Source organism: Ictalurus punctatus, chromosome 19 (assembly GCF_001660625.3).
Source record: "Ictalurus punctatus breed USDA103 chromosome 19, Coco_2.0, whole genome shotgun sequence".
NCBI lineage: Eukaryota > Metazoa > Chordata > Actinopteri > Siluriformes > Ictaluridae > Ictalurus > Ictalurus punctatus.
The window spans coordinates 10,891,438-10,905,514 of NC_030434.2; the positions used below are offsets into that span (position 1 = coordinate 10,891,438).

The window sequence follows — 14,077 nt, forward strand, 5'->3', positions numbered from 1 at the left end:
GCCACAAGCTGTCTGCGAGCATTGAGCTGCCTGGCGCCATCCTAAAAGAATGCCTTCACTGTAAAAAAAAAAAAAAAAAAAAAAAAAAGAGAGAGAGAGAGAGAGAGAGAGCAATGCTGGGACGGTGCTAGGTTTAGACGGAGAGGCAGGGAGTAAAGAGAGGGAGGTGGGACGGACGGACGGAGGGAGGGAGGGAGGGAGGGAGGGAGGGAAGAGGTAGTCAGTAGGGGGAGGGAGGGGGGGTTGGGTTAGAAGGTTTTACCGCTGTGCATAAACAGAGATTTTGATCAGTGCGTTAAAAGTTTCGGTGGAGTCCGCGCGCACTGACACTCTCCACAGCAACCCGACCTGTTGAGTCCGCGTGCGCCGTCACGGAGTAGAAAAACCGTAAAAACCCGTAGGAGCAGGACTCGGACAACACTGGACTTATTTATTATTTGTATACAAATCGCTATCAGAGGGCGCTCTTTGCATTTTTTATGTGTGTTTGTAAATCCCATGTGACATTTTATTAGTCGAACGTTTATTTATTGAAGCAGTCAGTGGCTGAAGAACGGACATTGTTTTTTTTTTTTTTAACCCAATGATACAAAAAACAAGAACAACCCGGACGGCAAGGTAAAAGTTTTTTTTTCTTCAGTTGCAGGTGATCCTCGGAAGTTACTTCTGAAGAAACGTCTGGATTAATCAGAGTCGGAATTTGGGACTTTCATAAATATTACTTGTTGTCTTTTACTTTCGTCGTGTGTGTATTATTTCCGCCCGCGTGTATATGAACGTTTGCTAAAAACGAAACGATGGAAGTGAGCGCGGAGCAGACCCGCTGGATAGGCCACCACCCTCACCATCATCCTCACCCGGTGCTGAACGGGCAGCACGCGGAGCCGCACCACCCCGGACTCGGCCACTCGTATATGGAGCCGCAGTATCCGCTCGAAGACATGGACGTGCTCTTCAATATCGACGGACAGAGCGGCCACCCGTACTACGGGAACCGGGCCGTGCAGAGGTACCCTCCGCCACACGGTGAGCATCTGATGCCTTTTATAGTACTGTAGCACAAACACATTTCAAACGAACACGCATTCAACAAGCACACACACAGCACCTATACAACACTTATACACTGCTCAGTTAGTCCTTACACTGTTTAAAGTGTCACCTATTGCTTGAACTGAATTTTCTTATTAATGTTTAAATATCTAATTCAGCTTTATTAACTCAACACTGCAGGATGTGCAGGCGGAATTCAATTTAACTCAACGCTTTGAGTTTCTTCTTCTTATTATTATTGCTGCTTGTTTGTATTTTGTAACTAAATTACTAAGTAGACTGTAATATAAGATTAATAGTAAAAAAAAAAACAACGACAACAAAAAACAAACAAACAAACAAGCGTTTCTTTACTGCATTCATAAATTCTTTTAAAAAAGGGAACAAATCTGCTAAAAGCCAGAACTTAGACAAGTGTTTTTCTCTCGAGTGGTGTGCCACTAGTTTCACATCTTTCTAGTGTTCTGCTGTCAGCTCATATTTGAGACTCTAACTCAAATGTACTGTTTTCTTCATTCGCGGGCTTTTCATGTAAGAAAAAATAATACACGCTACACAATCGGCGTTTTGAATTTAGATTCAATTATTATTTCTACAAAGCCTATTTATTTATCCTTCTTATTTGAAGTGACAGAAGTGTCCGCGGTAGTTAATTTGCTAACTTGACAATAATACGTCGTTAAATTTAAATAAGCTCATTTAAATTATTATTATTATTATTATTATTATTATTATTATTATTATTATTATTATTATTATTATTTAAAGTGAGTTGATGCCTTATAAATAACCCAACACATTTAAGATAGCTACATGAAAGATTCTCTGGGTGGAGAAATAATCTTCTTGTTGTTACTGGGGATAATTTATTGCCGTTACATCGTGAGCCGTGTGCATGCAGGAAAAGGCCTGACTTTGTTTCTCTTTTGAAGCTCGTCTCTTTCAGACATCTCAGTACTTTCAGATTTTCCCCGCACTTGAGGCAGATACTGAGGGAGGAGTGTTGGGTATCGACGGCCTCGATAATGAGAGCTAATGACATATGCATTAGGTGTTAATTGTGAATCCTTCAGGCCCAAGCGCACTTTCATCCTGCAGTATCGTTTAAGTTCTTTTTTTTTTTTCTTTTTTTTTTTCCTACACGTAAAACAACCGAAATTAGTTTCTTTCAGCATCGCAGAGATATAAGACTAGATCTGCAAATGTAGTGCAACATACACCACAATACATACACCACAATACATACACCATAATCCTGGTACTGAATTATCACCCGCATTGTTTTTCATTTAGATACAGTTCAATTCAAATGCACCAAAATTATTATTATTATTATTATTATTATTATTATTATTATTATTATTATTATTATTATACTACTACTACTACTAATAATAACTCAATTTTACTTAGAATTTTACTTCAAACGAAATGCTGTAGTAAATTTGATACTATAGGTTTTGGCAGTATATCATTTTGCTTTAATTTACAATTATTCTCCTTTGGATCAGTTTAAGATTGATGCTATATTGTCAGTCGTGCTATACTTTGTATTTAAAAAAATCTCAAACACTGTGATGATAAAATGTGTTTGCACTCAATTTTCTCAGAAGTTGTATAATTACCCACACAATATTTGTTATTTAGCTGGTACAGGTTTCCTAATGTTTTATTTTTCTCGTGGTTTTCAATGTGGTTTTAAAACCTGACAGTCTATTAGTGATGCCATTGCCTGTTTTTTGTCATGTGGTTGAAACGGCTTGAAACTGAGTGTTTTGATTTAAACAAAAAAAGAAGAAGAAAAGCGATGAGGCTGGTGACTTTTTTGTTAACAGGCCTATGTGTTTGTATGTGCTTTTTCAGGTAGTCAGGTGTGTCGCCCGTCACTACTGCACGGCTCTCTGCCATGGCTGGAGAGCAGTAAAGGGATCGGATCACACCACGGGGCCTCACCCTGGAACCTGGGCCCCCCTTTTCCCAAAGCACCGCTGCACCATGGCTCCCCGGGGCCTCTGTCTGTCTACCCTCCTCCGCCCTCGTCCTCCTCCTCTTCTTCCTCTTCCTCCTCTTCACTGTCGGCTGGCCATGCCAGCCCTCACCTCTTCACGTTCCCTCCCACTCCTCCAAAAGATGTTTCCCCAGACCCAGCTGTGTCCTCGCAGTCCTCTGGTTCTTCACTGCGGCCCGAAGACAAAGAGTGCATCAAGTACCAGCTGCCCGAGGGCATGAAGCTGGATGCAGCCCACGCCCGTAGCATGGCCATCGGAGCAGGCACAGTGGCATCATCCTCCTCTGCCGCGCATCACCCCATCGCCACTTACCCTCCCTATGTGTCCGATTACGGGCCGGGGCTCTTCCCACCCAGCAGCCTGCTAGGTGGGTCCTCCTCTAGTTATGGTTCCAAAACGAGACCAAAAACAAGGTCCTGTTCAGGTAGGCGTGCGCTTTATTACCCATTTTGATTCAACTTAACCACAACATAGGCAAAGCATTTCACCATGGCCTTTATATTTGTTATAATTTTACTAATTTTCCTCACAAACAGCCTCCCGGGGTCAGGGCCTGAAAATGTCTGCCAGTGCCAGGGCCTCACAGCAAAAATCCACAAGGTTGAAATAACTCTTACAGTGTTTAAATGAAACCTGCAGTGTTAATTTGTGTCCAACTGGCCTTATATGAGAAGTGTTAATTTAACACTGGGGACTTCACTATGCTGTTTCCTCAAATCATAGGAAAGGCCACAATCTGTCTCCCCGCAATTACCTGCTTGTGTGTTGGTCTTGTATTATCCATGTCAAGCAAACCAACATCATTAGGGAAGCATAATGCTGGAATATTAGAAGGATATTCTCAATATAATCATTGATGACTATAAACTAATACAAATAGGGTGGTTTAAAAGGTAAAATTATTTAAATAATAAGAGGTAGTAGAAGTAAATAAATTTGGACATAGATTCGTTTGTAACCATCTGGCTTACTTTCGCTTCCTTTATGATTAAAGGCCTACATTAGACTATATCTATTGTTGTCCAGTGATAAAGCCGAATTAAGTCCACCATGCGGGATAATTAAACATTGGCCAATTTGTTCCGACTAGTCCGTTTTTTTTTTGTCCTGGTGTTTGCAGTTTTTTTTTTTTTTTTTTTTTCATCTCTTCTGATCCCGGTCTCCGCAGTGTTTTATGTGTTTAAGTTAATCCACTTACATTCAGCCTGCTGCGCTGTTTATTTTAGCGCTGAAACTCTGATGGAGAGGCCGGATGCTGCTGCATGAATCTCTATCCAAACACGGAGGGAAATTAGTGGGGGGAAAAGGTCACGCAGTCACCGGCAACCAAACCGGTTTTACTAGCAAAATACCGCTGTCAAAAAATGACTCATCCTATTTTACTCATCATTTTATTTATTATTTTTTAATTAACGTTTATTTTTACACTGTGTTAGCATAGCCTACTAGTTGAGCTTAATAATAGCATTTAAGACAACCAGAATAACCGAAAACAAACCTTATAGCTTAATATTATGCTGTAGACACATATTTTATTTACCCTTAGGCTATTTATCATAAATATATATTTGTTTCCGGTCCCAGTCTTAGTGTTGAACAGTAACGGTCTGCAGTTATTTCTTCCACGTTACCACTTATCAGCACAATTCGTTAGCCACAGTGCTTCGTCAATTAATTGATTGATTAATGAATTAAGTCATTCATTAAAAATACGTCAAATAGCAATGTAAAAAATGTTATACGGTTGACACATTTTGACGCTGCTGAAAATGACTATACTCACCTCATGCAGTCTGTTTACTAAGCTAGCATTTGTGAACTAAACTAACTAACGCAACTCTTCCAATTAGAGCTTTAGCTTAGTGTAAATAAACCTCGCGATATTTTTACGTGCCGTGTGTTCTCGCGACATGTGAACGTGACGATGTTAAATTCGAAATAACAGGTCGCTAATTAAACCGGTCTAGGTTAGATTTATGCTCGGCTATCTCGGGTGAAAATGTGAATATTACCAGTTTGTTGTGGTATGTGTAAGTCGGTTTGCTACATTAAAGGCGATAATAAGCTACTTTATAGTTTAGATATCACTCACCTGCTGTGTGTACATGTGTGTACATACTTAAACCTGAAATTTTCATTTTGTGGTCGAGCTGCAGCCCACAAACCTGGAACAAGCTTTACGCAACACAAGGCGATATTACAGTGCAGATTGAGACGCCCACGTAATACATTTCTTTTAATTTTTGCAATAAATTAAATGGTTCAAATCGTTTTTAACTGTTACGGTTTATTATAAGGCTGTACATAACAGTGTGAGCAAGTTGTTTTGACTTGGCTATAGGACGGGTTACGAAAGTAAAGACATAAATCTTTTTAAAAATATTTATTTATTTATTTATTTATTTATTTATTTATTTTTAACCGAAAGTTTTCCCTGTATGTGGCTCTGACCGAAAGCTGCTGCAGCACTAAATGATATACCGAGTTTGTATTCGGCACTTTGTATTTCTTTCCTCTCTGTGTATGGACCAGAGCCGAGTGCAGCGGCGTGACACCGAGCATGCGCGCGCTCCGACTGTCACTCAAACTGAGGGAAAAGAGGCCTGCACTGTTTTAATTACGCGCGCTCGCACGCGCTCTCTCTCTCTCTCTCTCTCTCTCTCTCTCTCTCTCTCTCTCTCTCTCTCTCTCTCACACACACACACACACACACAGCAAGTTACACATGGAGTCTAAATTAACCCAATGCAAATCACAACATTAAAATTCTGGATTTATTATTATTATTATTATTATTATTATTATTATTATTATTATTATTGTGCCTTATTCTATCCCTAGTTCCCTAGCTTTATTATGGCCTGACGGACCGGGAGATTGTTTGATAGGAAATGAAATATACTCATGACCCGTAATATAGGCCTACCCATAATAATGCACACCTTTAATCCGTATTCCGAATAAACGGAGTTATATTTCCAAAATATCATCCTCGTGTTTATCCTCTACATTATGATGGATTTGATAAGACCTGTATCCGTTACATCACCTATTGAAAAAGCTCTACTCAGATCTTGCACGATGTGCACTTCAAAATATATTATTATTATTATTATTATTATTATTATTATTATTATTATTATTATTATTATTATTGTTGTTGTTGCTGCTGTTCTTCTTCTTTTTGTTGCTGTTGTCGTGTTTGTTAATTTTAAATTATACTATTGCATGTCGGGCGCATTTGACTATGCTATATTTTTAAGCAAAGCAAAGCAATGTTATACTGTATATAGGTCTTTATATATATATATATTTACTATGTTTATCTGTAGTGTTGTTTTAAAATGCGACTTTAAAAAGCGAATTTAGTTTGCTTGTGAGTGGAGTATCACGCATCTCTGCACATGCTTGTGTGCGCTTTAATTTGCCATATTTTATCATTTAGGCGATACTTGCATATATTTTGAGCCATAGTCACTTCTATGTGTTTGTACTTTAGTCAGTGCTTCATGTCCATGTGGTTTACAAATGTGCATGTTTTGTGCGTGCAGAGGGCCGGGAATGCGTGAACTGCGGAGCCACTTCTACTCCTCTCTGGCGGCGGGACGGAACAGGCCACTACCTGTGTAACGCGTGCGGACTTTACCACAAGATGAACGGGCAGAACCGACCTCTTATCAAGCCCAAGCGGAGACTGGTACGCCTTTCCCCTTAATCCCTATCTCAAGTACCCAAGTGGACGCATGAACTGGGAATTTACAAGGATTTGAGCTAAAATAATTTTAGGCAAATTTATTTTAATAATAATAATAATAATAATAAAAAAAAATAATAATAATAATAATAATTATTATTATTATTATATACTTATAATATTATTATAACAACCTTTGACACATGTTTAAAATTTTTATCCGTGTCAGTGTAGGCCTAACAACAACAAAAAACAAACAAACAAAAAAAACAAAGCCCGCATTTCAATCTAATTAAGTCTAATCAAACACCCGTACACTTTGTGTCACGGAATCACGGGACTGTGACGGACAGTATTTACTTTTTAGACATGTCCACTATAGCTAATGCACGAGTGTAGTATTCCGTACACATCAGTAGATCACAGCTACACTTGACCGTTCCTGCTAATTTAACAGTAAAATAGTCGAATAAGTTTCACCTCCTGTTCATGTATTAAATGTTAATTGATATAATTGTTATACTATATATTATTTTATTTATTTATTTATTTTTATTTCCGTATAAACTGTTTATAAGACCACACATGCTCCTATTTAGCTTAAAATATCAGTAGATATTGACACATCCCAAATACATGATATAAAGTTTGCGGGTGTGAACGCGTTAGAGGAAAGTGGAAACTCGGAACAGCTACCCCCACAGTTTAATACAAAAACGTATTAAATATGATTTTTTTTAGACAATGAGCAGAAAGTCTTCTTCTTATTATAGGCTTTATTATAAAATAAATATATTTTATTAAATAAATATGCCAGATATACTCTGCAGGCCTGCAGACGCTTCATTGAAAGCATGTGATCGGGATACTCACACTTATTTATTTATTTATTTATTTATTTATTTATTTAAATTTACAGAGAGCACCAACATCTTTTACGCTGTGAAATCGGGCATTTCCGTGAAAGACGGAAAACGCCGATGTAGCGTATGGAACGCTGTTCTCTTACGTCACTACATTCTAGAACATATTATCATCACACAGGCGCTGCAACTAAAACCGTTATAGCTTGATTTCAGCCGGAAAGCAGCTTGACGTCACCGTTGATCATTATTACTCAAAATTACTCATCAGTATTGATGTGGCTATAACGGTTGTTAGTTTGCTAGCTAGTTAATATAAACATACTGTACATCAAGTGCAATCTGTACACAGCGCAGTATAGGTTGTTATGCTTTAAGTAGTCCTAACATCATGATGCATTTCAGTAGTAACAAACATAATTGTCTCATGCATTTCTAAACCAGCATGGGCGTCTTTTCCCTCTGTGGTCTGAGTTATGTTTAATTTTTGGAATGAAAGTTCTTCTAGCACATGCCTGCTGTCAATTGCATACTAATGTCCTCAGGGTTCCTCAAACATCATGAAACACATTACGCCTGAAGGTTTTGAACACACACACACACACGCACAAAAATGGCGGCTGGGATTTGGTGCACAGTCTCAATGATTATGCAAGACAGAATCGCTAGTAATGTACACCTCTAACATATAGGCCTACATAGACTTAAGGAAGAAATGGACCACGGTTTCTTGTTTCTTGGCTAGAAGAGACCAATTAATAGTTTACTGAAGTAAAATATAGCTGTGTCGTACTTAATGTCAGCTAAAATAGAGCTAGGCGTTAAAATGTGACAACATTAAAGACGTTTAAAGGTGAATGCCTTGCATGCAGACTGTCTTTCTAGATTTAGATATACCTCATTCAAGACAGGGGAAACTGTCAGAGGGCAGCTCTATTTTGGCAGCTCTCTCTGTCTCTGTCTCTCTCTCTCTCTCTCTCTCTCTCTCTCTCTCTCTCTCTCTCTCTCTCTCTAATGTAAAAAGCTGACTTCCCAGGAAAAGGCTGCCGGATATCTGAGCACTGCTGATAAAGTCCCCAGCCTAAACATAAAGGCAGGCGGAGGGGGCAAGAGTCACCACGACTCCTCAGAAGGGGGGGGGCACCGTGAGGGGGGCGTATGGGAGAAAGAAGGAGCGTGTGCATGAGAGAGAGACAGAATGGGGATAAAAAGAGAGCAAGTGTTGGGGTATACTACTATGATTCCTTTCTACCTATGATCAACAAAGTAGTGAAGGGTTTCCCTGCTACCTTTACATATTTTTTTCCGCCTCACTGCTCATTTAAAGGAACAGCTAATAAACCCATCTGTAGGTTTTTCAATATATTTCTAGTCCAGCTGCTTTTTGTGTGTGTATTTGTACAAATGTTAATGTGTTTATGATTACAACACTTAATTCCGTCAATGATTTAACTTTACTTATTTATGATCATCTTCAATTAACTTTTCAAAAATTTTTTTTTTAACAAACTGAATCGTGCAAAATGAAGCAGAAGACAAGAACAGATGGTACATATTAAGAAGATGAAGTTATGTATACAGTTGGCCTGAAGAAAAACAGAAAGAGCAAGATTCTGGGATGTGGAGAAGCAAGAAAACATGCAACATGAATATAAATCCATCTTTGAGTGTGTTGCCCATGGAAAAAACTATTTGTGGGCAATGCAGAGTGACAGCAATGAAATTTACGCTGGCTCTAATTGAATAAACTGTCAGCGTGATTGTTTTAAATACGAGACAGGAGCATCATCTTGCCCGCTCTTAATCCTAACTTCTCCGTTTAACAGGAAAATTTCATCAGCCGTAATGGTCGCCATTTAAGCCTACACTTTTTTGCCCTTTTATAAATATTTGCATTTGAGGGAATATATTTTTAGCACAGTCAAGGGACGGCTGTTAGAAGCTTCTTTGGAACATTATTCCTTCAACGTCATTCTACATCACAGAAAAAGCTGTCCGTCAGCCATTGGATGAGAAAGATTAGAAGATATAGTGTAGAAGGTTAATATATGGTCATGTATGGTTGGTACACTATGGGTATGAACGGCCGAGGTGTGTCAGCACAGGTCACTATGACTGATCCCTCTGTTTCTCTGACTCTTGCAGTCTGCTGCACGGCGAGCGGGAACCTCCTGCGCAAACTGTCAAACGACCACGACGACGCTGTGGAGGAGAAACGCCAACGGTGACCCGGTGTGCAATGCCTGCGGCCTGTACTTTAAACTGCACAATGTAAGTGTCTGATCTGAGCTGATCTTTCTTTCCTAAATTACTGTCTGTGAGTTGAAAATTTCTGACTTTAATAACAAGACTGCGTGAAAAATTGTTCAACACACACACACACACACACACACACACACACACACACACACACACACACAAACAAATTCCGCTATTCCCAGTCCAGCAATCAAGTAGAATAAATACATGAGGAAAATGATGATGATGATGATTATTATTATTATTACTGTAATGATTATTATACTTTTTATATCTATTATTAGAACGACAGGTCATAGTTTGTTGCAGTAGCCTTTATTACACTCTATTATTGCACTCATAATTGTTTTTGGATGACTCTTATCAGCCAAAGCTTAGGTCAACTAACAGAAATGAATATTTCTGCACTGGATAGAATCATCTGATGTGACCTAGTTACCCAGTGTATTTGCAAAATGAGTTTTATTTGGGTCTTGAAACAAATCCGAAATTTCGCTGAACCTTCTGTTTCTCTTCTCTTAACCTTAACCTCTATCAAAGGCACACTGAAACTCTATGAGAGAATGAAACCTTGCACTGGTGTGTGTGTGTGTGTGTGTGTGTGTGTGTGTGTGTGTGTGTGTGTGTGTGTATGTGCGTGTGTGTGTATGTGCGTGTGTGTGTGTCACACTGGCTTTGTACTGAAGCGTCTCACACTGAGCTTGTGGTCACCCTGAATCTTTTTGGAGTAGAGTATGGAGGGTGGTCTTAGCACAGTGGTTAGAGTATGTATGGTAACCACAGTGTGTATGTGTTTATTGTGACGGTCAAGGATATTTAACACAGAAATACTTACATCAAGCATCAGTCTGACAAACTTTGGTGTCTGTTGTCTGTGACGCTTTGCTCTACACGACTGACACAAACATCTAAGGGAAACCACAGTTGTCTGTGTGACTCTGCTCCTTCATTGTAGTGTGAGTAAAGCACTCAGTAAACAGAGAGCCGACTCCCCACCACTGACCTAGTGAGCACTGAATTACCAGAGAAGGCCATAAAAGCCAGTCTGGACCATATTCTTACATATCTCAAAAACATCTTTCACATCTTTTCAATGATATCGTGCACACAGAATCCACTACGGTCATTACACACAATGGTATAAGCATCTAGCTGTAGGTGTACTTTTCATTACCTTAGACTGAATAGAGAAGGACAAAAAAGCAGTTCTGTCCAAATGTAGCTCTAAACATTGTGGCACTGCTCCAAGTGCATACATTGATGAAGCGATGTGAAGGAGGCTAAGACAGAGCTTATGAGGATGATAAAAAGAGAGAATGAGGGTGCGAAAGAGACAGTAACAGAGCAAGTGAGAAAGAGGGAGAGAGAAAGAGAGAGAGAGCTAAAGGCTAAGGAGTGCAATTGTGTGATGGTGATGCTGGCTGGCAGGAGAGTGAGGTGTCGTGGCAGTGCCACTGTGCCTGCGTTCGCCGAGCCAGAGTCTGGGGTTTCTCTCCTTGGCAAGCCTGGCATCAGCTGTGCCCGGTGTCAAGGAATCAACAGCTAATTCCAGCCTGGTGCCGATATGACCTGACACACACACACACACACAAACACACACACACACACACACACACGTTTTTCTTACTATCCTTGTGAGGACCTTCCGTTAGCATAATTATTAATGATATGCTACATCTACTTTAACCATAATCTTAACCTCTGTAACTAAAAGGAAACCTTTTATGACTTTTATGTATTTTTTTTTAAATAAAAGCTGCAGTTTTTGATATCTGTGAAATCAAATCCCAACCATTTAGACACTGATGGTTCCTCTGCTGCTGTTCAAATGAACTGAAACTAACTAGCAGTCCTAACGTCCTTTCTGAAAGACCACTATAGACCTTTCTCACCTATACATCTCATATTCGTTAGGAAATTGTCTGCATTTAAATGCTTTCATAAATTGTTTCCACTCACATGCTGCAGATTGATCTGGCGTTCACACTGTCAAGTGATAAAGGTAGCCATTCATGTTTTACGTAGGTTTGGGACATTCAATTCAAACATCAGCAGCAAGCGACATTTTAAGTGTGATTTTCTCGATTGAATGAGAATTAGTTCAAACAGTAAAGCAGCAAATCCACCAGTGATTGGCACAAATAAATGATCACATGGAGCAGTTTGTCTGATGTCTCCCAATTTCAGTTCCTGAAAAGTAACTGTGTAAGTTATATGTATAAAACTGTATACATTTGGGCTGCTACCATTTGTTATTGGGACATACTGGGCAGACCACAAACCTGTAGATACACACGATTTGTTGTTTGCTAGTATGAATTGTGGGTCAAACCATTAACAATGCTCTTTTAATGCAAATGTGTCTTTTAATATTTTAAAAAAGCTCTGATAGTCTGATTTTTTTTTCTTTTTTTTTACCATTTAATACCTTTGATATCTTTGGTTACCCAGGGTTAACAAATCCCCGAAACTTTTCTCTCTCCGCCACAGATCAACCGACCACTCACTATGAAGAAGGAAGGCATCCAGACCCGCAACAGGAAGATGTCCAGCAAGTCCAAGAAGAGCAAAAAGTCGCAGGACAGCATGGACGACTTCTCCAAGAGCCTGATGGAGAAGAGCAGTTCCTTCAGCCCGGCCGCCCTTTCACGGCACATGACCTCATTCCCGCCCTTCTCACACTCGGGCCACATGCTGACCACGCCCACTCCGATGCACCCTTCGTCCAGCTTGCCCTTTGCTCCCCACCACCCTTCCAGTATGGTGACCGCTATGGGTTAGGGGTTAGGCTACTTCCAACCCTGACCGTGACCTCAGCCTCAACCACAACTCCTCAACCTTTGACCCTTAACCCCTAAAACCCGCTCTCTCCTGGCCCACAGATGACTGCTATGAGCCCTGTAAAACTTTTGTACGCCCCTAATTCTCACCAACATGAGACTGAAAGTGAGAGAAAAAGAGAGTGAGAGAGTGAGTCTTTCTTCATCCTCCATTCTTGAAGCCTCTGACAGCGTGCTTACATTGTTAAACTTATAACGTCACCACCATTATTCGTGTACAGGTTCCCTCTCTCATCGTACAGACACCCAAAAGTGAAGCAGAAAGGTTTAAACTCTGTTCTCCTTCCATCCATCCATCCATCTTTTGATTCATCCCTCCATCTCAACTCATCATCCTTCCCTTTGGTTTTCTTCAACGAGAGATAAGAACTCCACGATGTGTGAAAAACACAGAGGAGACAGACTCTGCATATATTTGTACAAATTGTATGAAATACAGTACATTTAAAGACTTTTTAAAAGAGAGAAAAAGACTAACAAGGATGGGGGGGGGGGGGGAGTCCACGGGCAGCTAACGACAAGAAGGGTACGACTTAAACCTGGAGGAAAGACAAGATGCCGAAGCGGGACGTTGTAGCGGCTCTTCCTTGTAAAGAAGGAGACAGAGACAGAAAGAAAAGAAGTGAGAATAAAGGAATGTGGGCTCTCTGTGTAATGGAACGGTGTGTAACGCATTAACGCTTGTGTAGTCAGGTCTGTTCCTCTGACTGCCAGCTACTCTTCTGGATGTGTAATAGGTCTTGGGCAATCGGTTTATGTTCACGATAAACACACACACACACACACACACACACACACACACACACACACACACACACACACACATACACATTCTTATTACACACGACCACCTGTTTTGTTCACCTTAAAAACTTTCTTCTGGCCCAGGTTATATGCATTGTGAAAAAAAAGTTCCTGTATTTGTTATTTGTATGTATAATTCAGAGTACCAAAAATACGAAAGAAACAAAGATGTAGAATTATTTCTTTATGTAATGCAGACTGAATGGTTGTACAAATTTAATAATCAATAGTGTAAAAAAAAAAGACTTGCTTTTTTTGTTGCGTAATTTTTTTCCCCTCTTTGAAAATAATAAACTAGTTTAATCTCTGTTCACATCATGCATACATTTGAGGAAGTGTTCTTTCTTTCGTCTTCTCATCTACGAGTGTATGTGTGTGTGTGTGCGCGCGTGTGTGTGCTAGTTCTTAAGTGTGATATCAATCACAAGGCATCTGAGGTCTTTTAGGACACATCCTATTGTGGAGGCCTAATGCTAATAGGAAGGCCTAAAATAAAATGCAGCTTGTTAATGGTCATTGTTTAGTTTATCACATACACGCATACACACACACTGC

At 39.7% G+C, this 14,077-nt stretch overlaps 1 protein-coding gene across 2 annotated transcripts in view; it reads left to right on the forward strand.

Moving 5' to 3' along the window:
- Positions 1–13,840, forward strand: part of gata3 (GATA binding protein 3) — a 20,067-nt gene extending 6,227 nt beyond the window's left edge. The window contains exons 2-6 of one of the 2 annotated variants that reach the window (XM_017494172.3): positions 641–1,026; positions 2,917–3,486; positions 6,614–6,759; positions 9,765–9,890; positions 12,369–13,840. In XM_017494172.3, coding sequence (XP_017349661.1) covers positions 798–1,026; positions 2,917–3,486; positions 6,614–6,759; positions 9,765–9,890; positions 12,369–12,659 — 1,362 coding nt within the window. In that variant the 5' untranslated portion in view covers positions 641–797 and the 3' untranslated portion in view covers positions 12,660–13,840. Of the gene's footprint in view, positions 1–266; positions 1,027–2,916; positions 3,487–6,613; positions 6,760–9,764; positions 9,891–12,368 lie in introns of those variants that run through there. The other variant, XM_017494173.3, reaches the window with a different exon arrangement.
- The last annotated feature ends 237 nt before the right edge of the window (positions 13,841–14,077 follow it).